At 46.6% G+C, this 13,612-nt stretch overlaps 1 protein-coding gene across 2 annotated transcripts; it reads left to right on the plus strand.

The window, feature by feature from the left end:
• Nucleotides 1-1,013: 1,013 nt before the first annotated feature.
• Nucleotides 1,014-9,616, plus strand: NTSR2 (neurotensin receptor 2). 2 transcript variants are annotated; one of them, XM_032353802.1, is made up of 4 exons: nucleotides 1,014-1,650; nucleotides 6,173-6,422; nucleotides 7,990-8,080; nucleotides 9,088-9,616. In XM_032353802.1, the coding sequence occupies exons 1-4, from the start codon at nucleotides 1,027-1,029 to the stop codon at nucleotides 9,254-9,256; spliced, it is 1,134 nt and encodes a 377-aa protein (XP_032209693.1). In that variant the 5' UTR covers nucleotides 1,014-1,026; the 3' UTR covers nucleotides 9,257-9,616. The 2 variants fall into 2 exon arrangements, with proteins under 2 accessions (XP_032209693.1, XP_032209694.1); XM_032353803.1 differs by having other exon boundaries at nucleotides 6,266-6,422.
• The last annotated feature ends 3,996 nt before the right edge of the window (nucleotides 9,617-13,612 follow it).

Consider the following 13,612-nt stretch of genomic DNA (forward strand, 5'->3'; position numbering starts at 1 on the left):
CTAAAACTCATGAATGGAATCCTTGTTGTGGACTGAATCATGCCCCCCCAAAATCCACTTGTTGCCTCCTTAGCCCACAATGTGACTGTAAGATTATCTATCTGGATGGAAGATCAAACCGTCAGCACCCAGTGCTCCCGGGGTTGAACTGAACCGAGAGAAATGTAAACGAGGTATTGCCGCCATTTGCCAAAGACAAAAAAAAATCAGGAGACCTGGGTTTGGCTCTAGGAAGTACCAGGGGTCCTAAGTACAAGATAATTAAGGGCCTTTTAACTCTAAAGTTCTGGCATTTGAAAGGGTTAAGGAGAGAGACCAATGAAAGGTTTTAAAGCATGTTAACACACTTTACTTCCTCACCCTACTCCATGGGAACAACATCCTAAAACCCCAGGAAAGCCTGATACCCTAAGGACACATCTATCGGTGACCAGGGAATCCCCGGAGCATGTTCGTGGGGTGCTCAAACAGCCCTTCAGCAAGAAGAGTACCAGCTGCACAGCGGCCAAGTTCGGGCAAGGCCTTGGGCAGCTGTCTCTGGGACTCCACACACACGGCAGCACAGCAGGACCCGGTCAGGTGCAGGGGACCCGAGGGATGCCTCTTTAGGCTGAAGGTTTGGAGCTTTCTCACAGATTGGCTCATTTAATCTTCAGGGCGATTCTGCAGTGTAGGAGATTCTGCAGTGTAGATGATATTTTCTTCAATGCAGAAATGGATTGAGAAGTTAGAAAACTTGCCCAACTTCACACAGCTGGTAAGTCAGGCCCAACCCCTCTGTTTCCCTCCCACCCAGCACCCAGTGCTCCCGGGGTTGAACTGAACCGAGAGAAATGTAAACGCAGCAACCGGGCTTACATTCTCTGTCCTGTCCCGCCAGGGAGTTTGCTCTGGGGCACCCTCCCGGGGGGCGGGTCCTCCCATTCTGGAGGTTCCAGGAGAGGAGGAGGCGCTCGCTCTCCTCCCTGGGCAGCTCGCCCAGTCTGCGCCCAGTGAGAGGGAGGGAGCGCCGGCCGCGGGAGCGGGATGGAGAGCAGCAGCCCGCGGCCCCCGAGGCCCAGCTCCGGTCCCGCGCTGAGCCTGGACGCCCGGCTGGGCGTGGACACGCGCCTCTGGGCCAAGGTGCTGTTCACCGCGCTCTACTCGCTCATCTTCGCCCTGGGCACGGCGGGCAATGCGCTGTCCGTGCACGTGGTGCTGAAGGGGCGCGCCGGGCCCCCGGGGCGCCTGCGCTACCACGTGCTCAGCCTGGCGCTCTCCGGGCTGCTGCTGCTGCTGGTCAGCGTGCCCATGGAGCTCTACAACTTCGTGTGGTTCCACTACCCCTGGGTGTTCGGCGACCTGGGCTGCCGCGCTTACTACTTCGTGCGCGAGCTGTGCGCCTACACCACCGTGCTGAGCGTAGCCGGCCTGAGCGCCGAGCGCTGCCTGGCTGTGTGCCAGCCCCTGCGCGCCCGCCGCCTGCTGTCCCCGCGTCGGACCCGCCGCCTGCTGTCGCTCATCTGGGCCGTCTCGCTCGGCCTCGCCCTGCCCATGGCAATCATCATGGGGCAGAAGTACGAGGTGGAGACGGCTGGCGGGGAGCCCGAGCACGCCTCGCGCGTGTGCACCGTGCTGGTGAGCCGCGCCACGCTCCAGGTTTTCATTCAGGTAAGGGGGAGGGGGGGAGGCTAACGGGCCTGTGTTTTCACTTCCAATATTCGCCACCACCCCCCACCCCGGAAATTTGGGTCTCACTGCCCCATTTTAGGAAGGACCGGGACGGGGCTTGGCAAAGATGAGGCACTACGAGAAGTTCAAATTTGAATTCAAAAAACTAACTCTGAAAGTCTGCGTTCTTCCCAGTGTTACAGGAGTAGTGACCAAACATCACTGGGCAAAATAATTGTGGGGGGGGGGGACTGTAAAAATATAGATTTCATGACCCATTCCAGCTTTCCACTTTTTTTTATCATCAAAACTAACCACTTTATTCAGCCTCACTGCAGAATATCCAGCTTAAAGAGATTTTTGTGGAGATACAAAAGACAGGCCTGAATATTCAATATTAATGAAGGATTTCAGAAGAAATCCATGTATTAATTGCAGCCTTAACAAGAATTTGGAAAATTTTAAGTTAAACCTGATAGAAAACTTTCCAGTTGGCTTCAGAAGTTGCTGACTATGCTCACTACGGGGAATTACTCAGAAGCCGCAAGGTAGAATCCCTAAGTTTTAAAAATCCATTTCATATATCAGACATGTTCGTGGATTGTCAAATTCTTTACCCAAATCTGGACATGATAAAAAATCTGGACATGATGATAAAAAAGACAAGAACAAAAGCAAACACACAGCAGGCAGAACAGTAATGACACTAAGGAAACTCGTCATGTGGGGACTCCAGACAGCAGTCAGAAGGAGGGGACCCACTGAAATAGTGGGAGCTCACATCGGGCTCTCTGCTCCGTGGGGAGCCTGCTTCCTCCTCTCTCTCTCTGCTTGCCTCTCTGCCTACTTGTGATATCTGTCAAATAAGTAAATAAAATATTTTTAAAAATTTTTAAAAAGTGAAATAGTGGGAGCTGCTCCTCCTAGCACATCAGGTCAACTAGTCATGACCTGAGACCTCATGGGTCCCGTCCACACGTAGTTCCCCCATGCCAGCCCAAGCACATCATCGCCACAGAACCACATATCCAGAGCACCCATCGACCTCTACGCAGATTCTGAGCTGCAGCAGAATGATCTAGCTGAACAGTCGGAGCCCCACAGCTCCTGCCTAAGGTCTGACTGTGCAGCTCCCTTCTGCACCCTGGTGTGGCCGTGGCAATGAACCAGCAACCACATGCTCAAAAGGCTTGGGAGCCAAGGCGCACCAGTCTTCACAGACTATGGTGGTAGCTTCCAGGCTGCACCTATTTTGGAGTCGGGCTTAGGGCAGGGAGAGAGCCTAGCAAGGTCTGTGCTGTGAATATGCAGCTTGCATAGTTTACTTTATGTGGTGCAAACTGACTAACGCAATAGAAATTGAAATGCACCAGGGGCAAGTTTTTGACATGTGTAACGAATTCCTTCACAGTAACAGTAACAAACATTGAAGAATATTTATATTCTTATATAATATTAATATTTATATTTATAAAATATTTTTATTTGAAGAATTTTTACATTCTTATTTAATATTAATATTTATAAAATATTTTATTTGAAGAATATTTATATTCTTATATAATATTAATATTTATATTTAAAAAATTTTTATTTGAAGACTATTTATATTCTTATATAATATTAATATTTATATTTATAAAATATTTTTACTTGAAGAATCTTTACATTCTTATTTAATATTAATATTTATAAAATATTTTATTTGAAGAATATTTATATTCTTATATAATATTAATATTTATATTTAAAAATTTTTTATTTGAAGAATATTTCTATTCTTATATAATATTAATATTTATAAAATATTTTTATTTAAAGAATATTTCTATTCTTATATATTAATATTTATATTTATAAAATATTCTTTATAAATATTTATATTTATAAATAATTTTTTAAAATGTTTAACCTGAGACATACAGTCTATGTTAACACAACAAGGTAACCAAACTCAAATTAGGATTATTTCGGTGCACCTTCTTTTTCAGTGCCTTATCGCTCACGGTCCTTATCTGTGTACTTTTTGACCGCCAAAAAAAAAAAAAAAATTGCTCATAGTTATTGAAAGTACAAAAAACTGTATAGTACTTCAAAGCTCCCAAAGATTAATTACTAACTGATGAATATATTTTTTACCTTCGATTTCTGTCTTGACTGGTATTAAAGTTACAATTTGATAATAAGCATGTTGCTGCTGCTAAAACCCCTGCTTGGTTTTGCAACAAACTAAAATGACTGTCACTCAGTGTTTTATTTATCTCTTTGTGCTGCTGATTTGCGAGCACACATAAGAAAAGAGCATGAGTGATAACTCCTTAAAAAGCTACAGCACCCAATCCAGATATTTTCTACCAATTTTAAAGTGTTATTAAACGCTTTAAAATGTTATTAAAATGTTTCAGTGTCTGCCTTCAGCTCGGTCATGATCCCGGAGTCCTGAGATTGAGCCCCGCATTGGGCTCCCTACTCAGCGGAGAACCTGCTTCTCCCTCCCTCTCCCCCTGTTCCTTCTCTCACTCGCACACTCTCTCAAATAAATATTTTTTTTAACAGAAAAAAAGTAAAAAGAACATAATGTTCAGTTTAGGGGCACCTAGCTGGCTCAGACGATTAAGGGTTGACTGTCCATTTCAGCTCAGGTCGTGATCCTGGGGTTCTGGGATCAAGCTTCCTGTGGGACCCTATACTCAGCTCAAAAATCTGCTTGAGGATTCTTTCTTTCCAACTCCCCTTCCGTCCCCACCAAAATAAATAAATAGATCTTTAAAAAATAATAATATTTTAAAGTGTTCAGTTTAAAACAAATTGTTCACACAGAACCAATAAGGAAAAACCCTACAACTCATACACTTTGGATTTTTTTTTAAGATTTTGTTCATTTATTTATTTGAGAGAGAGGGAGAGAGCACAAGCATGGAGAAGAACAGAGGGGAAAGAAACTCAGGCAGACTCTGCTCTCTGTGTGGAACCTGACATGGGACCCAATCCCACGACCCCAAGATCATGACCTGAGCTGAAACTGAGAATCAGACCTTCCACCAACTGAACCATCCATGTGCCCCATAAACCTTGAATTTTAAAAATTAAACATAAAAAAAAACCAAGGTATTATATAATAAGCTTGTTTTCCATTAAGTCAAAAAATATCAACTAGTAACTATGTTACAAGGCTTGTAACATAAAACATCTGTTCCCCTTACAGCCCCTTCACACTCCGGTTTATATTCTCTTGTTGAGGGGCAGCTTCTGTCCCCCTTAGCTCTAGCTGCTCTTTGCCTACATATTTCTAAAGAACACGCCTGCTTGACTTCGCAGTTTTCTCATTTTATGCAGTGTCTTCTCACTGGAGAGAACGAGCATCCTGCTGTCTCTCACACGGCCACCCTCCCCTCCTCGTCCCGCATCCACACACATCTCACCGCTCCTCCAGGGCAATTACGGCAGGGTATAATAAGCTTCGTCTTACGCTCATTACTTGCATACTGGAGCTATGCTAAACGTTCTTCACAGATGAAACGTCACATATTCCCATTATAGTTCCTTCCCCACATTACGTTTGCTTCCCTGCCACCACCAATGGTCTTTTTTCAATTGGCTTAGTTTCCTGTGATCTATTTCTCGTGCATGTTTTACTCCTCTACTAGAAGTATAAATACTATCTCAGTACGTCCAGACCCATTCGGGCAACTGTCAGTCGCATCCTCCGGCCGCCCCTGGAACCCCCGCTCCTGCTCCAATCTAGCTGGATGTGCAGCCGCATCTCCCCTCACTCTGCCCTTCTGCCACGGACCCTATTTTTGGATCCTGGGTATCTCTTTATTGGTTTACAACCTTATTTTGATGGAACACATGCTCTCGTAACCTCCTGTGACCTGAGAAAAGGTCCACAGAAGAAAAAAAAAAAAAAGTGCAATTCTGCATGTCTGAAAATGTTCCAGATTATGGCCAGGCAGAGAATTCCTCACAAGTTGTAAAGCATCACTCCACTGTTTTCCAGCTCCCACTGCTGCCTTAAAGAAGTCCAGTGCCATTCTGGTTTCCCACCTTTGTATGCGCTCTGTCTTATCCTTCTGGAAGTTTTCAAGGTCTTCTTTACTCACAGCATGCTCAAAGTCCCAAGAACATGCCTTGATGTGGACTTATTTTCATCTCTGGACCCTCAGGCAGCCTTTCAATCTGGAAGCTTATGTCCTTCACTCTTAGAAAAATTTTCTTCAATGTGGTTTATTTTAAAAAATTATTTCCTCCCCTTTGTTTTCTCTATTTGCTTTCTGGAACCCACTGTTACTTAGACCATGAGTGTCCTCAACTAATCCCAAATGTTCTTGTTGTCTCTCCTATTTTTATTGTACTTTCCCATCTTTCTGAGAAGCTTCTCAACCTTATCTTGTAGCCCTGCTGTCGTCACCCCCACCCCACTCCTGCTGCTGCAGATTCCTGGGCCCTGGGCACAGCCCGATGGCCAGAGCATCACAGAGCCTTGGGGCCACCACCATAAGCCATGGAATTACCTTTACAGGTGAATGTGCTGGTATCCTTCGTGCTCCCCTTGGCATTAACTGCCTTCCTGAACGGGGTCACTGTGAGCCACCTGGTGGCCCTCTGCTCCCAGGTGCCGTCCACTTCTACCCCAGCCAGCCCCACCCCCAGCCACATGGAGCTAACGAGTGAGGCGAGGAGGACGCCCCCCGCGGGGGGCCGGGCCAGCCTGGTGCGACACAAGGACTCCAGCCGTGTCCGCCGTCTCCAGCACAGCGTCCAGGTTCTCAGTTAAGTACTCAGTAACACTGTCCTCAGCGGAGGAGCAGGGGCCCCAGGGATGTCTCCCCTAACCCCTGTCCAAGTGACCTTGAGCAAGTTGCTACCTCTCTCCAGGCCTCACTTTTTCTCTACGCCTTAGGGAAACTATGATTGCCAACAGGCTTCCAGAAGGTTTGGTGGTATGACTAAAGGCTAGAATGCAAATTCTGTACATGAAACCCCCATCTGCTCCAGGGAGTAACGCATAAAGACAAGCAGATTCCCAGTTGGTTTTCAGGGAGTCCAGCCTATGGGTGAATATAAGAAGCAGCTATATTCAGGGACAGTCTGGGAGTGGAAAACGCAGGCCAGCTGGGTCCCCGGCCTACTTCCCCACCAACTCCTTGCTTTCCTTGATACAACATTGATTGTTGATTGGTTTTTCTAAGTCTCTAGGTCAACTTGGCCTCTAGGGCAGACATTAAGAGGCACAGGAAACAAGTCTTTCCCAACATCTGCAGTAATGCAGGTGCTCACTAAGGTCTAGGAAGACTGAATGAGATTAGGGTCTGCTCTCTTCAACGTCCCCAGTGTTGTCCGCAGGACAGCAGTGCAAAAGCTAAGTGTCATGTGATGTGACAAGAATAGAGGCAGCCCATGATGTGCCTGGACTTTCTTCCATAGACAACGGGTAGCACAGAGACTCAATGTCCAAGAATGCACGGAGGTTTGCTTTGGAGATAGGTTTTACTCTGCAGTCTCTGGAGTGTAGGCTATGCTTCTCCAGCTTCCGTGTGTGTGAGAACAGTGTGGAGTGTTATAAAACACAGGCTGCCGGGCCCCAATCCAGAGATTCTGAATCCGTAGCTCTGGGTGGGCCCGAGACTCTGCATTTCTACCAAGCTCCCAGTTGATGTCTATGTCCTGGTCCAGAAGACACACAGGACAACCAAATGGATTTACCAGTCATGGCAGGTGTAGAGGAGGGGATGGAAGGGCTAGGAGGGACAAAGGGGTGAACTGGGAGAACGCGCTCACAGTCTGGTGGAGGGCAGACGTGAGCCCTTGGGTGGGACAGTAGAGGTGAGGAGGGAGCAATGGAGAGATGCAAGGAAAGAGCTTTTTAGTAGTTTGGATCTGGGGGTAATGGAATGATCGACAGACAGTCTGGCTTATGGGCTGAGCATTAGACGGATGGTGGAGTACCAGTCCATCCACAAAAGGAACAGAAGAGGCTTATGACATTTAAGTTCAGTTGTCTCTGCAGTTAGACAATCAGGTGGGAACATCTAGTCCTGGTTTGAGAGTATATTCTGGTGGTCAGGAGGAGGTTATAGAGGTTATAGAAGTTTCCAGAAGCATGTCAGTATCCAGGTGGGGTTAAAGTGGGTATTCACCCAGACATCAGGGTGCCATCAGGTTTGGCTGCAGATCCAGATAAGGATGTGTCCGATAGCCACAAAGTTCCGTCCCAACCCCTGGATTCCGGGAACAAGTTCCAGTGAAATGCTGTGGTCAGCTCGGCATCTTCCTGGAGATGGCGTAACTGGGAACGTTTGCTCTCTGTCGCTCTGTCCTTCCCCACCTGTTCTGCAGGAGCCATTGTGGGTGTGTATGTCGTCTGCTGGATGCCGTACCACGTCCGCAGGCTCATGTACTGCTACGTTTCCGATGACGGGTGGACTGGGTAGGTGCAGCAGAGGGACCCAAGCGTGTAGGGAAGGGCCACTGGGGGGGCCTGGGACTTTCTATGCTCTCCACAGGGATTCCCAGTTGCTGGATCTTTTGGAACTCTGGCCTCCACTCTAGCTGGTCCTGCCCAGTCTGTGCCCTCAAACCCTCTGAGCTGGGGGTGCGGAACAGGGCATTTTCTAGCAACTTCACTGAACTGATATGGTCATGTGAGGGAGAGGTCTTAATGGTGATCAAGGCTTTGGGCATCCTGACCACAGGATGGAGCGGCCCACAGGTCGGGGGAACAGGGGGAAGACCTTGCTATTGCAAAGGGAGGGCAGGAGGCCTCAGAGCCTCCCTGAGTCCATGAGCTAAAGGGCCCCTTAGACAGAGACAGACCATAGACGTCTTTTGGGTCCCAACTGGAAAAGAGGAGAGAATCTACTGTCTTCCTTTGGGATATCTTCCTTTGGGATATCACTATGCCCCTGATCCTAAGTGGAAAGCAAACATCCAGGAAAAGAGAGATCCATGTAGCCTCCAAGGAAATGGCTGTGCCAACAGAAGCTGCATCCTCAAGAGCTTCTACCTCCCCTTATACACAGATGCACATGCAAAGCCCTTCCCACAGCTGAGAATCCTGGTAGCGAAGCGTGTGGCTTCTCAGAAAGGTGTTCACTTCTTAGGGAAGCCACATCTCCTGGACCTCACCCAACAGCAGGAGGCCCTCAGCATCTCCGTGGGCTCAGCATGGCCCCTGAGAGTCGGCACGTGCCCTTTTCACTGTGCAGGGGGCCAGGAACTACATGGGGAACAGGGACTCGGAGGCCAGGTGGAGCGCACCTGCCAAAGGCAGCTGTTGACGGACCATTTATCGAATTCTGCCACACCTCCTGGTAGCAGAAAACGAGCCTTCCTCACCTGCCCTTCGGAGGGGAGATGGCTTCTCCGGAAGAAAGGGGTGGGCGCGGTGAGGAGATGCAGGTCTTCTAACACGCCCTCCCCGGGTTTCTCTTCCAGGGCACTCTACAATTTCTATCACTATTTCTACCTGGTGACAAACACACTTTTCTACGTTAGTTCAGCGGTGACCCCTGTCCTGTACAACGTCGTGTCTTCCTCCTTCAGAAAACTCTTCCTGAAAGCCCTCGGCTCCCTGTGTCGAGAGAACCACCGCATGGAACCGTGACCCCTCGGAGCCCCAGGGACCCTCTGAACGGACCCAGCTCTGGGCTCCGGGGATCCCCCAGACACGCCCACCCGGATGAAACAGAAGACTGAACGGAGCAAACAGTGACTGACAGCTCGGTCACCTAGCACTCTGACGAGTGATGTTCTCACAAGTAACTCAGGCTCTGTAGTCAGATGCACTCACCTGGACCCCTGGCCCCACCACTTACCAGCTGTGTGTCTGCAGGCGAGTCGCTTCCACGCTGAGCCTTGGTCTTCCCATCTGTGTGATGGAGATGAACAGTACCCAGCTCTTAGAGTTGTTCGAAGATTAAAGTGCTTAGCACGGTGCCTAGTGCATAATAAATAATAAACGTTGGCTGGCATATGTTTGTCATTGTTGTGTTATTATTGCTGTTTGTTGCTCTCCTGGAATTCAGCCACATTCTCCTATAGCTACGTGCTCATCGGTTTAGGCTCAGATGTCCTAAGAATTTCCACCAATGACAGAATGGTGTTCCAGAAGCTTACCATATTGTCACATAACATGAGCTGTAGTAACTAACCTTCTCCAGTCTGCCCAGTAGGACTCCATGAGCTGTGGGAGGCCCTGGGGCCACCCACTCCCCTCCCCTGGCCTCTGGCTGGAGAGATTGCCTGATGCCAGGCATGCAGGGCCAGGAGCAGGGGGCGGGGGTGGGCAGAGGACAGTTGTGTGTCCGACCCAGAAGTGGCAGGGTGTCAAACTACTATTTATTATGGAGATCCTAGATATTCGCTCATGACCACTGCCATCTTCTACATGGGGAAAACAAAAGCAAAGAGAAGTTAAGGAAGGTCCTTCTCCCACTGCTTAGCAACTCAGGGACCAAAGCTCGGGCTCGGGAGCGAGCAGCAAGGCCCACCGGTGCCTCCTGCATCTTCCCAAGAGTCTCATGGCCAAAGAGCAACAGAAAAGAAAGGCTCACCATGAAGGAACTGAGTGAATCATGATCAACCACTCAGTCCACCCAAATCCCACTTATCAGGCCACCATTAAATAATAAGAATAAATCTCATTCAGCAACAAAAACATTGGGGTTGTACTATTCAAAAAGAACACGATACAAAATTACATGAGGATGATATGTAGAAATCATCCAGATACAGAGAAAAGGTCTAGAATAAAGCCCTTAGTGAAAATGATGGGTTTGTTAAGGAGGCATGAGTGACCCTAGGACTGGGGTGGTTTCTGTTTCCTTCACGTCAGGATCTGGGCCTAGTGACCCTTGGCAGGCAGCAGACAGATGTCTGGGGAAGGATGGGGAAACCTGGCTTGTTTTCTTCTCATCTGTTGGTATAGTATTGTTTGTATGACATCTAAATAATAAATTTCAAATAGAAATTAAGTTCCCCCTATCATCCCACGGGCAGCACCAGCAGTGGCCGCAGAGCCCGGACTGTGGGGCGGATCCTCCCTCTGTCACTTATCAGCCGTGTGACTTAAGTTCCTTCACCTGTTTGGGCCTCGTGTCACATCTGTGAAACAGACATTGTAACAATTGTCCCCTGGGCTTTAAGAATTAAATGGCATCATAAATATGGAAAAAGCACCAAAGAGAGCTCAGTTAGTAGCGGCTGTCATTAATATAAAGGAGTATCTTGGTTACCAAATGCAAATTATCTTCCTAATTCTCTAAACCTCTTAAGGTCTATTTGTGTGGTTGCCTGGACTACTGGCCTCTTTAGCTAAGATCAAAAGACCCCCAAATTGTTCCTTTCATCAGCCTTAGTCCTACAGCCGTGACTTCATCCAGGGCCAGAATTTTAGGAAGCTTCCACCAAACCTTGAAAGATGAAGGGTGCGTTGTCCACTGTATGAGTTTCCTGGGGCTGCCATAAGAAAGCACCACAGAGTATGTGGCTTAAAACAACAGAAATCTATTTTCTCATAATTTTTAAAGCTACAAGTTCAAAATCAAGGTGTCAGCAGGGCCATGCTCCCCAAAGGCTAAAGAAAGCATCCTACTTTTTCTCTTCCAGCTTCTGGTGGTTCTCAGCAATCCTTGGCTTGTAGGTTCATCATTCCGATCTCTGTCTTGATGGTCACATGGCAAGCCTTCCTCTGCTACTCCCTTTCTCTCAAGACACCAGCCATACTGGATTAGGAGCCCACTATTCCAGTATGACTTCATCTCAACTAATTACATGAGCAACAACCTTATTTCCAAATAAGATCACATTCTTAAGTATCCGGGGTTAGGACCTGGATATATTTTCGGGGATGTGATTCAACCCAAAACAGCAACCAAACCCACCCTTCTTAATAGGGTGGGTTGCCACCCTTGGGAAAGATCCTTTTATAGAGCAGGAACCAGAGTTAGAGTAGCCAGGGATCCCAAGAGAGAGAAATTAGTGCTCGTCAGAGTTAAAGAAAGAAAGGCAAAGGGAAACTGGGACAGTATATTCAGTGAATGACAAATGTAGTCATGGATTCTTGTTTCTTCTCTAGACATGAAGGGCTTGGAAACTCTGCACTGGCTTTCCAACTGTTTTGTTAATTAAAATGCTAATTCCTTCTGAGCTGGGAAGTCTGCCTAAGCAAGTAGACTGAAAAAGAAATGAAAGCCGTCGACATTGGACGTGCCCTTGTTTCATAGCCTTCACTGAAAGAGCTGTCTGCAGACTCTGAAGCCAGATCTGGGAAGTATAATGCAAATCTTGTTATTAAAAGGGTTTCTGAACATTAATGCTGGGATTGCCCAGACTCAGGATGATATATAATGTAATGTATTTGCTATATGCTGGCGTCCAGCATTATCTCCCACAGGTGACCCAATACATCTCTCCCAGTGAAAGAATTTTGGATCCGGACTTTAATCGTATAGAGAGCCTTTGGAGCCAATAGTGCCTTTCTAATATGTGACATTTGGTGGAAGTAAATTACTCAAGATGGAAAGCAGCAGAGATGTTAGTGGAACTATGCTTACGACTGTAACATGAATCTAGATTTGTTCTGTCTCTTGATAGATGTGTGATCTTAGACAAGTCATGCAAACTCGCTGAGCCACAGCTTTTCATCTGTAAGATGGTCCCAATGGTATCTACTTCAGAGTATAGTTGAGTTGATTAAATAATAGGCAATCAGTCACCCAGTTAAATGCCTGGCACCTATTAGGTGCTCAAAAATGTTTGCTACTAACTGTTGCTCATTTCATAGCTAACACGTTCTCCAGGGGGCCAAGTGACCTGGCAAAGGAATCAAGGCATGAAACCAAGTCTCTGAGTTTCACGTTCCGTGCTCTCTCTGCTGCCACATCTGCTGGGAGAACCCTGACATCCATGTGAACATTGTTCATACAGCCCAGTTTCTCTTCCTTTACTGCAAGAATTCTCAAATTGCTGTAAGTACTCAGGGAAAAAGAGTCACCATCTGTGTATTTATTACTCTTCTCTGGTTTGAGGGTGATTGCTATTTCTGGTCTTGCAAAAGTACAGATTTCTATACCTTCCAATGCTCTGGAATAGTTTTAATTTCATTATGGCAAATACACCTAAATTTACCATTAGTGTAATTTAGCACATCCACAGTGTAATGCAAACATTGCCTCTGTCTAGTTACAGAACGTTTCCTGGAATTTCTATTCCACAAGAACTCTCTCCTCTTTGGAGGTTAATGACTTTAAAATCAAACGTGTTACTGTGTCAGTTGACTCTCATTTCTATTGGTCTTCTACCTGTATTTCTGGAGAGATGTACTAGTCTCCAATCATGGTCATGCAACTATCCCATCATTACCCTATTATTTTCCTGTTCTGGCTTTCTAGATTTCACGGTAGTGCTGGCATATCTACAGAGTTTTGTGACCATTATCATCCCTCTGGATTTAACTTTGAAAAGTATCTCTTTGTCCATTAATTTTCTAAAATTTTGAAGCCCAGTCTGTTAGCTCTCTTAACCAGGTCTGAGAGCCTCAATCTGCTGTTAGGTGAATTTAATCCATTTATTTTTATTGTAAGGAGGGATCCATTTCAATGTGTTTCTGCCATCTTCTTCCTTTACCACGCTGCTTCTCTCTCCCCTTCCCCAGCTTTTTCTTCCCTTACACCACATACACTGGGTTTTTTTGTTTGTTTGTTTTTGGTGCTGCTTTCCCTTTACTGTTTAGATGTTGGACATCCCGAGATTACTGTTGTTTTAACATATATTTATATGTTCCTTTTCTGCTAACATGTTAATCACTCCTGCCCCATTAAATCCAGAATTTTAGTTCAATTTCACTCCTTGTCAGTTCCTCCATCACAAGCCACATCACAAGCCACTCCTACCCCCAGCTCTCATGTTGGAAGCACCTAAGACAGAAAAGAGTCCATCAGTGGACACAAGCACTACTGTT

The sequence above is a fragment of the Mustela erminea genome, chromosome 7 (assembly GCF_009829155.1).
Source record: "Mustela erminea isolate mMusErm1 chromosome 7, mMusErm1.Pri, whole genome shotgun sequence".
Classification (NCBI taxonomy): Eukaryota; Metazoa; Chordata; class Mammalia; order Carnivora; family Mustelidae; genus Mustela; species Mustela erminea.